Genomic DNA, 15,683 nt, shown 5'->3' with positions numbered 1-15,683 from the left:
ATAACAGAGATTATTTATGAGTATTCTTTACTACCTTTGTCAATTATTTATTCTTGCGTTTCGTTTTTCATGCTCTACTTCCTAAATAATTAGATTATTTGAAGCTCCACAGTCGATCATACTTTAGGAATTATGTAGTGAATGAAGACTATCATGAATTGTATTGTAGATTGTCTAAGGAGTTTAGAAATAGCGATTGTGTTGCTAGAACATTCGTGAGTACTTAGCAAATGGAGTTTTGAGTATTGGATAAACCCACGCTTAGAGAATTACTTCATGGATTCTATCATGAGTAATTCTGAGATGACAATATCTTATATTTTTAAAATGGAGATATATTAGTTGTAATTTACAAATCGGATGTACATTGGTATTGAGAAAACACATTAGTAACTTGGTGTTATAAAACTTAGTGTCATGTATGATTAAGTGAGTAAAGGATACAAGCATATGAGTCAAAGTTTAATCGTTTCTTTTGTCCTAATGGGAAAACTAATATCTTTGGGCCCCTCGGTGATTTGGTGTTGACTTACAGTGTTGGGCCTAGCCATGACTAAGTTGTTGTGTTCAATTAGAAGTCTTATGAGGTCATCACAAAATGGGAAATCGGGAAACAAAATTTTGGACAATGAGATTGATTCTAATCCATGTCTCGTGTCCATATGATATCTTGAAGAACGAAGAAATATTTGATCACTTATCTTAGTACTAATGTCTATTAGATCAGAAACCAGAGTTGCTTTTAGAAGCATCTTTTGTTGATAATTTAGAAGTTATATTGGAAATTATTGTTATAGTGTTATCCAAGTGGGAGAATATTGGATTAGGTGTCTGAGCTAATAATTAAATTGGTTTATACTTAAATTATTGATAAGTCTTTTTGGGTTGCCCTTAGTCTTGATAATTGAATATGATCGCTTTTAGAGAGAGAGACTGATTTATTGATTTGTTATATGATTAATATATATCAATAAATGATTTGTTAATATATTATGAGAATAATATATTAATTATAAATAATATTGTTTAATTAAGAATTAATTTTGGGATTAATTAGATTAATTAATAGTGCAAGGATCTAAGTTGTAATTGTTCAAAAGTTGAGCAGAAGGCATTCCAGAACCTTCCTAGTGATTGAAGGTTTTTAGGAGTCAAATAAGGCTTCTCGAATATCCCTTGGAGATAATTAGGAAACCAGAGAATTACCTGATTTGAGATATTATTATTTTAATCAAGTAAGGTTTATCTAGGGTTTCTTGGTAAACTATAAATAGGGTCCTCCACTCTTCAAGTTTCCTATTTGCTAGGGTTTGGGTGTGAACCATCAGAGGCACGAGATTTCTGGTGCTAGCTTCCAATAGTTTTCAAGAAGGATTGTTTGATTGTTTACTACAAAAATCAAAAGGTATGTAATCTTCTATGAATTTCGTAATTACCTAGGGTTATAGGTTTCTTGTTTTTTAATAAAATGTTACTTCAATAGTGTTATAACTGTATCTAAGAGGTTGGATGTACCCTTAAGTGTATAAGGATTTATCCACATTATTGCATGTAAAACCCATTAGAAGGCACCAATGTTGGCCCATTAGATTGTGATCATGAATCCTTGTGTATAGGATGTTGTTATGTTGTAGTGATATGTTAGATTTGGTAAATCTGTATGATTACATAAACTTGCTAGTTATTGATTATTGTTTGCATATGTCGACATAATGTGGTTGGGTTGAGGCGGTCCTGCTTTGTGTTGAAGGTCAAGATACCCGGGCGGTCCGGTTGATATTGTAGGTCCTAGAGATCAGTCCAACTTATTGTTGGATTAATGTCTAAGTCCATAACTATAATTGGTAAGACTTGACCTGACCCGACATGGTCCATTTGGGTTGCATGGCATCATGCACTTGGATAGACTATAATGAGAGAAATAAGACACATATGGTTATTAATATATTATAAGTTCTAGTATATTAATAATAAGAATAATAAGATTATTTAATTAGTATTGATCAATAATTAATCTAGGATTAATTAAGTGATCAAAAGAAGACTAATTAAATATATGGGTTGATTGTGTAAATCATCCATACTTGTATAGTGGGCTAATGCTCCATGGATAATCAAGTTGGGCTAAAACCCATAGGATGGTCCATGGATGCTCCATGGTATATTTGAACCCATGGATCCAAGGAAATGGAAAGTCATGACAATTAGGGTTTACCCTAATTGTAACACTATATAAAGATCTTATTCTTGACAAAATCGGCCACTAGTATCATTCTAGAGAGGGCTAGCCGTTTTTCATGAAGCGTAGAATTCTCTCAAGTTATTCCAAGTGTACTTGGTGTTGTGTGAACCATTTGAGGTGTCACACTTGGGGCACTAGGCACTCAAGCTTCATGAAGACTCTCTACATGAAAGAGGTATGTATTCTATCTTGTTATATTCATTATTTTATATGCTAGATTAGGATAATACCTTGGATGTTCATATTTGCATGTATAATAGAGAAAACATAGATCCAAGGTATTTAGGGTTGCATGTACACTTAGGAGTGTTAGAATGCTCAAAACCCAACAGTGGTATCAGAGCCTAGGCTTGTTTTCTTGTTATACTTGCAAACTGCTTAAAAAAATCGAAGTTGTTGCTGTCTGATCATCAGACTCGGCGAGTCCATCAGGAGACTCGCCGATTCCATGCCTAAAAAGTGATCAAATCGATCCAACTCGCCGAGTTGGTTCATGCACTCGACGAGTTGGACCCCCAGACAGCATAAATTCGACTTTTTTGGCTGGAATTGGACTAGGAACATTACCCTAAGATGTTTTTGAACTTATAAACTTGTTTTTGATGTGGTAATGTTCATGCTAATCCAATTTCAAAGATAATTGTCAATAGATTCATGTTTTGTATTAGTTTAAGGTTTAGACTAATCACATGAAAAAGTTTGCTTTGAATTATCTTGTTCTTATGAGTTGCTTAGATTAATAGAAAGTTGAGTGAAATAGTTGTTTTCAATCCAAATTAATCTAAGAGTTGATTCTAAAATGTGTTTTTGTAACTTGTCCTCAAGTTATATGAAAAGTCACATTTAAGTTTCATAAAACTCATAAAAGTTGGCAATGGTTACAAAAGATGAAGAGTCTTGTCCTTAAGTTATGGAGGTTCAAGAGTCACTTCATTAATAAATAAATAAATAAAGTGTAACCTTAATTAATTCCATAAGTTATAAAATAAATAAAAGTAATTCTTTTATTAGTTTAAGGTCTTCCATAACTTGTCCTCAAGTTATGGAACTTGAAGAGTTTTTGGATTAAAACTACTTTAAACACATAAATCATGGAATTAATTAGTTTTGAATAGTTTCAAAACTTGCCCTCAAGTTTTGGAATTTGAAAAGTTTTCCGATGAATACTTTAATTCCAAGTTAGCCCTTAGAATTTTAAGAGTTAAAATTCAACCCTTATACTTCATAATATTATAAGTTAATAATATATATATGTATAAGAGTAAAGTCAGTCTTACCGCTAGTACGCCTCATTCACGAAGCCGGTCTATAAGGTGGGTATAAGGTTGTTGCCTATAAAATGGCAACTTAATGGGTGTCCACTCTCACCCACCGCTTGCTTGACTGGTGGAGGGTCGTTAGCCGAACGGGTTTGACAGGGCTAGAATTCTCCCTTCATTAAAAGTATTAATGATAAATACTAAGCAACTAAACTCTTAATAATACCCAATCTTAGTTACTTAGGAAAATGTGAATAAGGTGCTAATCCATGAAATTACACTTTGCACTTTGTTTAAGTCGGTTAGTGAAGCGTGTGTGGTTAACCGGCACACTAACTCGTATTTAACAATGTAGGCAAAGGGTAACTTAATGTTTATCATAGTATCGGTGGAGCGTGTGTGGTTAACTGGCACATCGATTGAGGGGTAAATACTTAAGGGTACCAAGTAATTTGCATGGTTACTTCACACCTTGTTTTGTGATCCTCGGCATCCCAGTCACAAAATCTGAAGGGCACACTCTAGATTGAAACATGTCATTGAATAGTTCAATGAATCTCAAAAGATCTAGGAGTTTCAAAACCAATTAAAACCTAATAATACATTTCGTTTATCTTGGTGGAAATTGGTGAATCGACATTCACCTACCTTCAAATATTTTATAGCTTGGATTACGACATCCCTCTTCTAAGTTATAAAATAGTTTGTTGGGTCCTAGCCTTAATATTTCATATTGGGTGTCATATTAAGGACTTAAGATCATCTATCTTGAATATCTCCCAAAAGATGTCTGGTTTAGACATTTATGATCTTTCCAAATCTCTTGAAACAAGCTTTCCTAATGAAGATGATGTCCCATGGATATCATACTTCTTCACCTCTTCAAATTATTCTCCCAAACCCACAAGTTCTTGAAAAGTTTAAGGTCACTCAGGCCCTATTGGCAAGGCAAGGTCTAGGTGTGATCACATCTTGGAGATGTAGTCACATATTGACAAGCCGGGAGAGTTGGGTGTCAAAGTCTTGAGAAAGTTGGTGGTTCAATCACTTTCTAAGTCACATAGTGAGTTCCTTTGGTACACCTATGAAACAAACTATGATAAGACCCTTAATGATCTTATCTATTTGTTAAGATCAACTTCCTTAAAACTTGATGGACATTGACAATAGTGACACAGGAAATCCAGGAAAGCATTCTCTTCCCAATGGAAAGGGATCGGCCATAGTCAACTCAGTTGACCAAATGGTAAAGAGAAAAGCTAAGTCTGTGATAGTCCTGTGTACCATTATCAAAGGGTCCATATGTTTTTATTGCCAAAGAAAGGGGCATTGGTTGCGAAGCTGCCAAATTTACCTAAGGATGTTAAAGTTAATAAGTTTGACTCTACTTCAGGTAAAGTCCACTATCTAACTCTGCTAAGTTTCCATTCTGAGATTCTTGATACATGATGTGACTGGGTCACATGTTGATGTTTAAGAATCAAAGAAAAAGTGGAGAAACTTAAATAAAGAATATGTTGAATCTGATCGCGTAAATGGATTTCTATCGCATGGTTTGAAGATCGGATTCTTGAGCTACTTCTTAGGAGTTATGATATATTGCTTAGGAATGGATAGCAACAAAGTTTTCATGTGCTTTTGCACTATAAGGATAGTTTTTCCGCAAAGTTTTAAAATAAAAGGAAAATTTTGATTTTATTTATTTTAAAAATATCCTTACAATGGCATTTGTGGAAATTTTTGTTGCTTATAAGATTCCATTAATAGCAAGAGTGGAAATATGAAATTGATTCTTTCATTTGTGGTAATGTCTAAATTTAGCAAATAAGGAAAGATTCTCATCACCCAAGTTTCAATTGGACCGGAACTTGAAATCATGCAAGTTGTATAGCATGATGAATGAGAACTTTCAAGTATTGGAAAATTAAGACTAATTACTTGTTCACATGGATGTGTGAGTCAAGTGAAGGACTAAGGGATCGAGTACACATTCTTATGCACTGGTCGAGTCCACTACAAAAGAATGATAAAACTATTCGTCATAGTTTATAAAAGCTTAGTAAATATGATTATACTTACAAGCTTAAGTGTAACTCTGAGACATTGGAAAAGGTTCCAATGTATGGCAGAGCAAATAAGAAGAATCAAATTAGGCAGAAGGATAAAAGTTTCTCAAATCTGAAAAGATGGGAGAGTACTTTAGTATCAGTTTTGTGATCATCTTAATGATTAAGAAACCATAGCACAATTAGTTCTCTAAGGAAATCTTAGTGCATTCTTATGACTAAGAAGAGGGATCTTGAATTGTTGAAATGCTTAAATCAAGAAGATGAGTCATACTTCGTTCCAATACAAGTCTTAGAGTCATACTCCAAGATTGTAACTTGAGTGACATGTCTTAAAGAAGGTTTAAAACACTTGTCAAATGTAAGAGTAAAAGTTCCTACTCTTGTACATTTGAAATTGGTAAGTTGTGATGTTTTGAATAAAACAAAGACCAACTAAGGCCAATTGTATGAAGTGTTTGTCTTGATTAGAATCCGCACTATCTCTTGGATGTTTGACAAGGGAGTCTTATATGTCAAGAGGACAGTGGGAGTCTTAAAGGTCTTGAAAGTCTCAAGAACTAATCAAGAATAAAACCTAAAGTTCTTCACTAGCACACGACTTGAGGTTTATAACCTATCGTGTTGACATATTATGTGCCCATTCCAGTTAAAGTTGGCTTTGCATATGAGTTCTTAGAGTTCTCAATGTGTTGCACAACAACTTGGAAGCAATGGTAGGCCCTTGAGCTACCAGGTGGCAAGAAATTAAGATTGAGTTCAGTCCATATGAGTTTGGATTTGTCATTATCCCTGTATTGTGACTATGGTTTTGACAATTCACATGGATAAGAACACATACACCAGTAAATCTAAGTGTCATAAGGTTTCTCTCCGATTCATGAAAATGATGGTGAGGAAACACTTTCACTAAGTAGATTTTAGCTAGATAGCAATTGTGATATTTGCATTCTCAAAGTCGTTAGTGGAGCGTGTGTGGTTTATCGGCACACTAACCTGGACTTGTGAGAAGTGGCAAAAAGGTCAAACCATTATGATTACGGCATCCCTCTTCATAATTGTTTAGACACACAATTGGGCTATCTAAGGAAGGTGTATGATTTTGATAAAGTCTTATCAAAACAATCTAGTATCAGAAATCTGAACTTTGGTAAGAAAGTCAGTTGATTTCTGAGTACATGTCAAAGCTAGTGGGAGCATAAGTGTTATGTTAATAATCATCATGTTAGTGGGAGCATGATAGTTATGATAAGTATTGCAAGTTAGCAATGTTAATTATAGAAAACAAAAGTTTCAATTGGGAAAGAGTTGTTTTGCTATAATTAAGGGAGAGGAAATTATACTTCATCTCAAATCTATAAGCTTAGATCGTGAGGTTTTAATCATTTAGTCAAGGATATATATGAATTTCATGTTGGAATGGCTCAACATAAGGAAATTTTGTATATGAGTCCATTATTTGCGTTCTAAAATTCTATTATGATTACGACATCCCTTTTCATAATCTGAATTATGAGAACTTGGCAAATTGAAATGGTCATATTATAGCAAAAGACTGGTTTAGTCTTTATGTGAGACATCATGAATCGTGTCCCATATGCTTCGGACATAGGATCGATTACATGTGCTATATTCATCCTTTCTAAAATTTTCCAAATGCCTAGGGCATTAAGAAGGGAAAAGGTTTAGAACTGGATATGACTAAAAGGATTAAACAATTGTCGAGGACAATCTAAGGTTTACCAAAGATTGGTTGCTCAAGGACAGTTGGAAGTATAGTGATAATTCTGGAAGGACCATATTGACATAATCTGTAAGGAGGCAACTCTTGTTCAGAAGTGATAGTCAAAATGGAATCTGGAAATGTTTCAAAGTTAGAATTTTCAATCTGTTTAAGATTAGGAAACTTAATGCAAGAAGGATGTTTCCAAGGAGCTGATCTCCTTTGGAATACTCTGTAATGATTGTTGTCAAGTCCTTCTGACTTTGTGCATAATCATTACAAGAGGTTCAATGCATATAAGTTTAGAATTTGACAGATTTCAGTAAATGGCATGAATTTGGAATTCTTGCATTTGCAGTAAGGATTTGGGAGTGTGAAAAAAGAATCATTGAAGTTATGTTCAATTGATCTAGTTCACAAAGTAAAGATCATAGAAAAACATAGTATGCATACTTGGTGTATGGCATGACTAGTGTTTAGAAAACATAGTGTACATGCTTGGAGCATGGGACAACTATTGTTTTAAATTCAAGAATAAAGTTGATAAATGAAACAGTATACAATGAATAATGTGTAATCATATGGTGATAAATAAAATGTGTTTTATTTATGTTCATAGGTTTTGATACCATATTGGATTCAATTATTATTGTGTTTCACTTTGCATGTTTTGACTTCCCGAATAAACTGGGTTATTCTTCTGGAATGACTAAGTTATTCAAACAATCCACAATCGGTCATATGTTGGAAGTAGATATGAATTAAGATTGTCATGGGTTGGCTTGTAGAGGTCTAAGGTGTTGGACAAAGGGCTACAACACTCATGAGTGCTCATAAGTTCTGAGTATTGGATTCAACCCGCGCTCATTGGAATCACTTCATGGATTTTATCACGAGTGATCATGAGACGATAATATCTTATATTCTTCAAACCTAGAGATATGAGTTGTTACTATGAGTTGGTTGTACATTGATTGCACGAAAAACGCATTTGGTAACTCGGTGCTATAAAACGTGTCTTTGTGTATGATTCAACAAGTAGTAGAACAAGCCATATGAGTCGAAGTTTATCCATTCCTTTTACCTTCGGGATAAAAGCGACATCTGTGGGCCCCTTGATGATTTGATGATGACAAATGGAAGTGCTCGGCCGGGCCAGGACTGATTTGATTTGTTCAATTAGTCAGTCGTCATAAATCGGAAATCGGGAAATAACAAATGGACAGAGAGAATGATTATAATCCATGTCTCAGTCCATATGATATCTAGAATGGAGGAATATATGATCCCTTATCTAATGGACAAGTCACTGACAAAGGTCAGAGTTCATCTACAAGGTCAGAGTTCGACAGAAGCTTTTGAGAGCTACGATTGCCAGTCGGTTCCTGAAGTCATACGCAATATTAGTTTTAGACTTATCCAAGTGGGAGACTGTTGGATTAATGTCTAAGTCCATAACTATAATTGGTAAGACTTGACCCGACCCGGCATGGTCCATTTGGGTTGCATGGCATCATGCACTTGGATAGACTATAATGAGAGAAATAAGACACATATGGTTATTAATATATTATAAGTTCTAGTATATTAATAATAAGAATAATAAGATTATTTAATTAGTATTGATCAAGAATTAATCTAGGATTAATTAAGTGATCAAAAGAAGACTAATTAAATATATGGGTTGATTGTGTAAATCATCCATACTTGTATAGTGGGCTAATGCTCCATGGATAATCAAGTTGGGCTAAAACCCATAGGATGGTCCATGGATGCTCCATGGTATATTTGAACCCATGGATCCAAGGAAATGGAAAGTCATGACAATTAGGGTTTACCCTAATTGTAACACTATATAAAGATCTTATTCTTGACAAAATCGGCCACTAGTATCATTCTAGAGAGGGCTAGCCGTTTTTCATGAAGCGTAGAATTCTCTCAAGTTATTCCAAGTGTATTTGGTGTTGTGTTAACCATTTGAGGTGTCACACTTGGGGCACTAGGCACTCAAGCTTCATGAAGACTCTCTACATGAAAGAGGTATGTATTCTATCTTGTTATATTCATTATTTTATATGCTAGATTAGGATAATACCTTGGATGTTCATATTTGCATGTATAATAGAGAAAACATAGATCCAAGGTATTTAGGGTTGCATGTACACTTAGGAGTGTTAGAATGCTCAAAACCCAACACTTATGATGTAGGCTCAGGAGCGGCCCAGCTTGTTACTGAAGGCTCGGTGATGGTCCAGCTTTATGTTGTAGGCCTAGAGTGCATGCATTGTATACATGTTGTGTGTGAGGTATATGTTTCGGAAAAGTCACTAAGCTTTGGCTTACAATTGTTGGTTTCAGGTATATTAGATGATCGGGGCAAGACGAAGACATGATCGTACACATCCTCTACTGATATATGTTTGAGAGATTTTTGATACTCTGATTTTATGGATTTGTCTTGAAACAATGGTTGATTATATTTTGGTTTGTGGAAATGTTTTACAAAAAATGAAAATTTTTATCATGATTTTTGGGATGTTATATGTATATTGAAATATTAGAGGACCAATTATGAAGATTTCCCAACTTTGATAGTATTTGACAAAGAAAACATTATTTGGTATAATAAGGAGGACCAATTTTCCTTAAATACGAAATTTAAAAACCAGATTGACATTTTAGAAAGACACAACTATGAAATTGGTCCTTATGGTTTGCAAAAAATTGTGGATATAATCCAAAAAGTTTCCAACTTACATGGAAGGTCTAAAATTCGAAATTTTTCGTGGTTTTGGTCTTGAAAAAGTTGAAAGGAAAATTTTCCCTTTTCAATTATTTTTTGTAGTTTTTAAATACATTATGAATTTAGTAAAAATTATAAATAAAGGGTCTACCCCACTCCCATAGACCACCATTAAAGCTTATACCTCCTATCATTATACCCCATTCCCCTTCTCTCTCTCTCTCTCTCTATATATATATATATATATATATCTATCTCTCTCGCTCGCTCGCTCGCTCATATTCTTTTTCCTCTACTTGCATCTTCTTCTTCCTTTACTTGCAAATTCGATGACCTCCTTATATATATATATATATATATATATATATATATATATATATATATATATATATATATATATATGCCTAACAGAGGAAACAACCATCAGATATGTTTGTCGGAGAGTCATAACCGTTACCCCACCCACTATCCACCCTAATGGTAGCCTTTCTCACTCTCTCATGCTCTTGCTCTCTCTCTCTCTCTCTCTCTCGCACATACATCACAAACTTTTAACGAAGATTATATACTCCTCTCTTATACTGGTTTATTTTCATCTGTATCATTCCTTAGATCAATTCCCCGAAAATCGTTCTACATCTAAATACTATATGTTCTCCAATAAAAATGCCATCAAAACAAAAAATTGATCCATCTTCAACATCGAATTCTAGGTCATTAGAACTATTTCGAAGCTCCATTTCGATTCAAGCATTATTATCCACCGATTTAAACCAAATTAAAAATCAATTTTGGTTCAATCCCATCTTCAAACCAAATCAAAAATCACCCCATATATATCTCCATTTAAACTTGTTTATCCCTATCGACGAACACATCTCGTTCAACCAAATCGAAATTAGGTAAACCCACTTTTTGATTATCATCCAAAACTTCATCACTTTCAAAAGATTTTCAGATGAATATTGTGTGTGCAGGGCATCATCGACGAAATAAAAAAAGCAACTGAGATTATCCTTAAATCAATATAACAAAAAGATTGGCAATATATTTTAGGATTATTATCTTGAATTAAAACGGAAATATGAATTAAATTAAGAATCGAACACAACAAAATCATGAATGAAGAACGTGGGATACGAAAATTATAAAAGTATCGATGATGAACTGATACAACCATAGGGCAAAAATCAATTCATGAAAAATAAGATTGTTAGCTTAATCGATTGAGCAGATGAGATTAATTTTTGAATCTCAACATAGAACAAAAGCTGATGATAAGAATATGATATGAGGCTTGAAGAACACTTCATGGTGATGGTTGGGAAAAGGGGTACATAAAGATAGTATAGGGTGTTGATGGGGGTTGGGATAGGGCGGACCTGTCCTTTTGTTTTTTTAATTATAAAATAATTATATTTGATATTAAAAAATGAAAAAAGAAATCAAAAATGAAGTGGTTTTAGGTTTTTCACATACCAAAATGGATCAAACTCACCAGAATTTTTTGATTTTAGATCTTTCATACAAGTTAAAAATGTTTTGGATCCTATCTAAAGTTTTTGGTAAATCATAAGGACCAATTTTGAAAAACTTCAGAAAAGATCAAGGACCATTTCGTAGTTTAACGAACGTATTACGGCATCATTTGACATCTTCTTGTAATGTTTGCCACCTCCTTCATCGTGAAATCAAACGAGAATTCACTCCATCTGCAACATCTTGAGAGAGAAAGAGAGAGCTCTAAAAATGGAGGATTTCGGTGGCGCATTCGGTACGGAAGGAGGAGAGGGGATTCAGGCGGCTACGTCTCAAAACAACGATGGTTACGACACGGGCCAAAACTACGGGTTCGAAGGCGCTCCTGCCGATGACCTTAACAACGTACTCGACGTTCCTCATCCGCCTTCCTATCATCAAGATGAAACGACGTATTCTCCTGAAAATTTTGGAGGATTCTCTTCAGCGCCCCCCTTCGAACCGGAATCAAATGGCAATTCTAAGCCGTACGACTTAGGAACTGATACTGAAGGCATATTCACGTCTTCTGGTAATGGTGATGGCGGTGGTGGTGGGCCGCTACTTCCTGATCCTGGCCAAATGCGTGAGGAAGGTGCTGCGTTTCGCGAGTGGCGTCGGTAATTTCGACATATTTTCTTTTTGTTGCCTCTCTCTCTCTCTCTCATGTTCGGAAATATGTGCGATTGCATTTTATTGTCTTTATTGACATACATGCGTTACTTAGATCATATTATGTAGATCTCGATCTGCTATCTCCATGTTTCGTTGCTAATTCGTTTGAATTCTATGAAGATTTGTTAAACAAAGTAATGCTTGCTTGAATGATGATTCGGGAGAAAAAGTTTTCTTTGTTGTTCTTCGTATATCTTGATATGCATGCCAAGTGTTTGACTGTATGTCGTTTTAGCTAAACCACGTTCTTTATTGCATTGGTGTTTCAGATTAGTATTAGTCAATGTGAAACTATATGGTTACTGAATTTTGTGATTATGACTTATAATTTTATACTAGATTTTTGTCCATAGTCACTCATATACAAAAGGTCATTTATTATAAATTTGGTAGTATTTTGATGCTTCAAAAAGTAAGTACATTGCTATTATGGGTAAAAAATAAAGTACATTGTCTATATTGGTAAAAAGGGTGAAGTCAATTGCTATTTCCTGAAAATTCCTAATTAATATATCCCTGTTACCAATCTATCTATACCTTTAAAGCTAAATCAATGCTTTAACTAGCTTTTAAATGGTCAAAAGATATAATAGTCGGTGAAAAAGGAGTAGAATGGTTTAATGTGAATAAGTGTAATTGTATAAGATGGTGAAAGTAGGTTGTGTTTTTCTGCATTTTGAGGTTTATTTATTTATGTGTGTAGCCAAAATGCTATTAATCTGGAGGAAAAGGAAAAGAAGGAAAGGGAAATGCGGAATCAGCTTATTTTTGAAGCTGATGAATTCAAACGAGCTTTCATTGAGAAAAGACAGAAGAACAGAGAAACCAACACAGCTCAAAACAGAGAACGAGAAAAGGTATCAAATAATTATGTATGATGGTATTTTTTGCATTACAATTTTTACTATTTCTCCAAATTTGCTTATTCTTACAATGGGCAAATTACTATAAATAGGAAATTACTTTTCCTTCATTCTCGTTGCATTATATACAGATAACATTTGTATTTTTCACAATTCTATCGGTTTAGCCACTTAATTATTTTCTTCTATTTAAGAAAACAACTTTTCCAGCGACTTGGTTGTAAAAATGGTTGAAATACAGAAAAACCCAATGTACTTTCACCATTTTATCTATTTAGCCAATTGACTATTACTATATATATATATATATATATATATATATATATATATATATATATATATATATATATATATATCAATTTACCCAATTAACTATAATTTTTATTATAGATTTAACGATCAAACTATTATGATGATAATCATAACAAAAATAATAGTTCAGTGGTTAAACCGATAAAATGATGAAAGTGCGTTGTGATTTTTTGTATTTTACCCTTCCTCAAAACCAAGTAACCTGTAAAATAGTTTTTTTATAAAGTAAAAAGTTGAACAGTTAAATCACTATAGAAAATAGTCAAGTAACTAAAGTGATAAAATGATGATGTACAACTGTTTTTCTTTGTTTTGATTTTCTTTTGACAATAATAAATGATTATTATACATTGTGATGTTCTGTATTTTGCTTTTCCAAAACTTGGTAACCACAAAAATGTGTTTTTACGACACCAAACCTGTATAGAAAATAGTGAAGTAACTAAATGAATAAAAGAAGGAAAGTACAAGTGTACAACTATTTTGCTTTTTCTATTTGCAAAAACTAAAGATTAGTTTCTGATGGTGGCCAAATATATAAAATGGTGAAAATGTACTTTTCTATATTATGTCTTTTTCCAAAACCATGAAAAGGTATAATTCTTAATAGCTTAATCACTATCTTACTATAGTCTGATAGTTAAATGAGTAAATCAAGAAAATGTTAGAAGTACAAATGTTTGTATGTGGTTTCCCTTTTTAGCAAAAACCAATGTTACTTCACTTCAATCCTATTTTTGTTCAGCTATACTTGATCAACCAAGAGAAGTTTCATAAAGAAGCAGATCAACAATATTGGAAAGCAATAGCGGAGCTCATACCACGTGAAGTGGCCAACATTGACAAAAGAAGAGCAAGAAAAGATAAAGAAGACGAAAAGAAACCGGGAATTGTTGTAATTCAGGGCCCAAAACCCGGAAAACCAACCGATCTTTCCAGAATGAGACAGCTTTTTATGAATTTAAAGCAAAATCCTCCTTCCCATATGTTACCACCCGAAAAAGATTCCAAAGATGATTCTAAGCAAAATGCTATGAATTCCATCAAGAGTCGTCCTGATTCCAATTCCAATGTTTCTGGTGCAAATGAGAAACCGATGGAATCAGCCCCAAATGCATGATTGATAACTACACATAAACATTTTCTTTCTGTTATGTTTGTTTTTTGGCTTGAAATTCGGTTTCTAGCCCCAAAAAACTGATTTTGTTTGGTTTTCTCTCGGTTTTTTAGGTTTTACTACATAGGGATTTAATTTTTTTTTTTCTGGTTTTTTAGTTTGATAAAGCAATAATAACATCAATAGTATATATGACTTGGTAGAGTCAAAATCAGTGGAGTCATGAATAAGATATTTGTTAAATTTATAAAACATATGGTTTTTAAATTTTGGTTTTAACTCGATGGGTTTTAGATTATTTTTACGGTTAGATAAAACAATAATTTGATGAGAATTATGATTTATGGTAATTTTAGAAAGTATATTGTTATTATATACTTATTTGATTAAACACTTAACTGGTGGACTAAGTTATTGAGAATTGTGTTGTAACTTGTAAGCGTCTATATAGTGAAGCTTAATTTATCTTCAAGTAAGGTTTTGGACTTATTCCATTATGAGATTTTAGTCATTTCGACGAGACTTGTGAAATATAATAAGCATGTCATATATAGTTTCTATAAGTATTTGCAAGTATCTATGTTACTTTTAACTAAATATACTATTTTGTTTTACTTGAGTTTTTTTAACTAACATAATTTACAAGAGTTTTAGTATTGGTTTAAACAAAAATGTTTATAAGACAACTTAATAATAAAATCAAGCTGTTTTCTTCGGACTAAAATTACCAAGTTTAGAAAATATAAAGACTTAGGCGAGTTAAACAAATCATGAAAAAAAATAAAATAATTTAAAAAAGAAAAATTACAAAAATAGTCCCTATGATTTGCCAAAAGTAACAAAGTTAGTCCCTACTAATTTTTTTTGATGCAAATGGCCATTGTGGTTTGCAAAACTTGCATAGATGGCCCTTTTTACTAATGTTGTTAGTATTCAGCCGTTAGAAACTGAATTAGTAAGACATTTTAGTCTTTCACGACTTTGGGTAAACCGCATGGACCATGTTTGTAATTCGTCCAAAAATTATAAGAATAATAGAAAATGAGACTAAACTAGTAAAACATTTTAGTCTTTTCAAGTATAAAGGGACTGGATTCGCGACTTTGGGTTAGTAAGACATTTTAGTCTTTTCAAATATAAAGGGACTGGATTCGCAACTTTGGGT

At 33.3% G+C, this 15,683-nt stretch overlaps 1 protein-coding gene across 1 annotated transcript; it reads left to right on the top strand.

The window, feature by feature from the left end:
- The first annotated feature begins 11,714 nt into the window (after positions 1–11,714).
- LOC111900043 (clathrin light chain 2) lies at positions 11,715–14,738 on the top strand. Its single transcript, XM_023895919.2, has 3 exons — positions 11,715–12,171; positions 12,930–13,083; positions 14,147–14,738. The coding sequence occupies exons 1-3, from the start codon at positions 11,783–11,785 to the stop codon at positions 14,519–14,521; spliced, it is 918 nt and encodes a 305-aa protein (XP_023751687.1). The 5' UTR covers positions 11,715–11,782; the 3' UTR covers positions 14,522–14,738.
- Positions 14,739–15,683: the final 945 nt, after the last annotated feature.

This window comes from Lactuca sativa, chromosome 4 (genome assembly GCF_002870075.4).
Source record: "Lactuca sativa cultivar Salinas chromosome 4, Lsat_Salinas_v11, whole genome shotgun sequence".
Taxonomy (NCBI): domain Eukaryota; kingdom Viridiplantae; phylum Streptophyta; class Magnoliopsida; order Asterales; family Asteraceae; genus Lactuca; species Lactuca sativa.
This window is presented reverse-complemented; position numbering and strand designations above follow the sequence as displayed.

Excerpts from the sequence above, each read along its gene's own strand:
- LOC111900043 (XM_023895919.2), top strand. The coding sequence starts at position 11,783 with ATGGAGGATTTCGGTGGCGCATTCGGTACGGAAGGAGGAGAGGGGATT. Across the intron at positions 12,172-12,929 it reads GCGTTTCGCGAGTGGCGTCG|CCAAAATGCTATTAATCTGG; the intron begins GTAATTTCGACA and ends TTATGTGTGTAG. Across the intron at positions 13,084-14,146 it reads AAAACAGAGAACGAGAAAAG|CTATACTTGATCAACCAAGA; the intron begins GTATCAAATAAT and ends ATTTTTGTTCAG.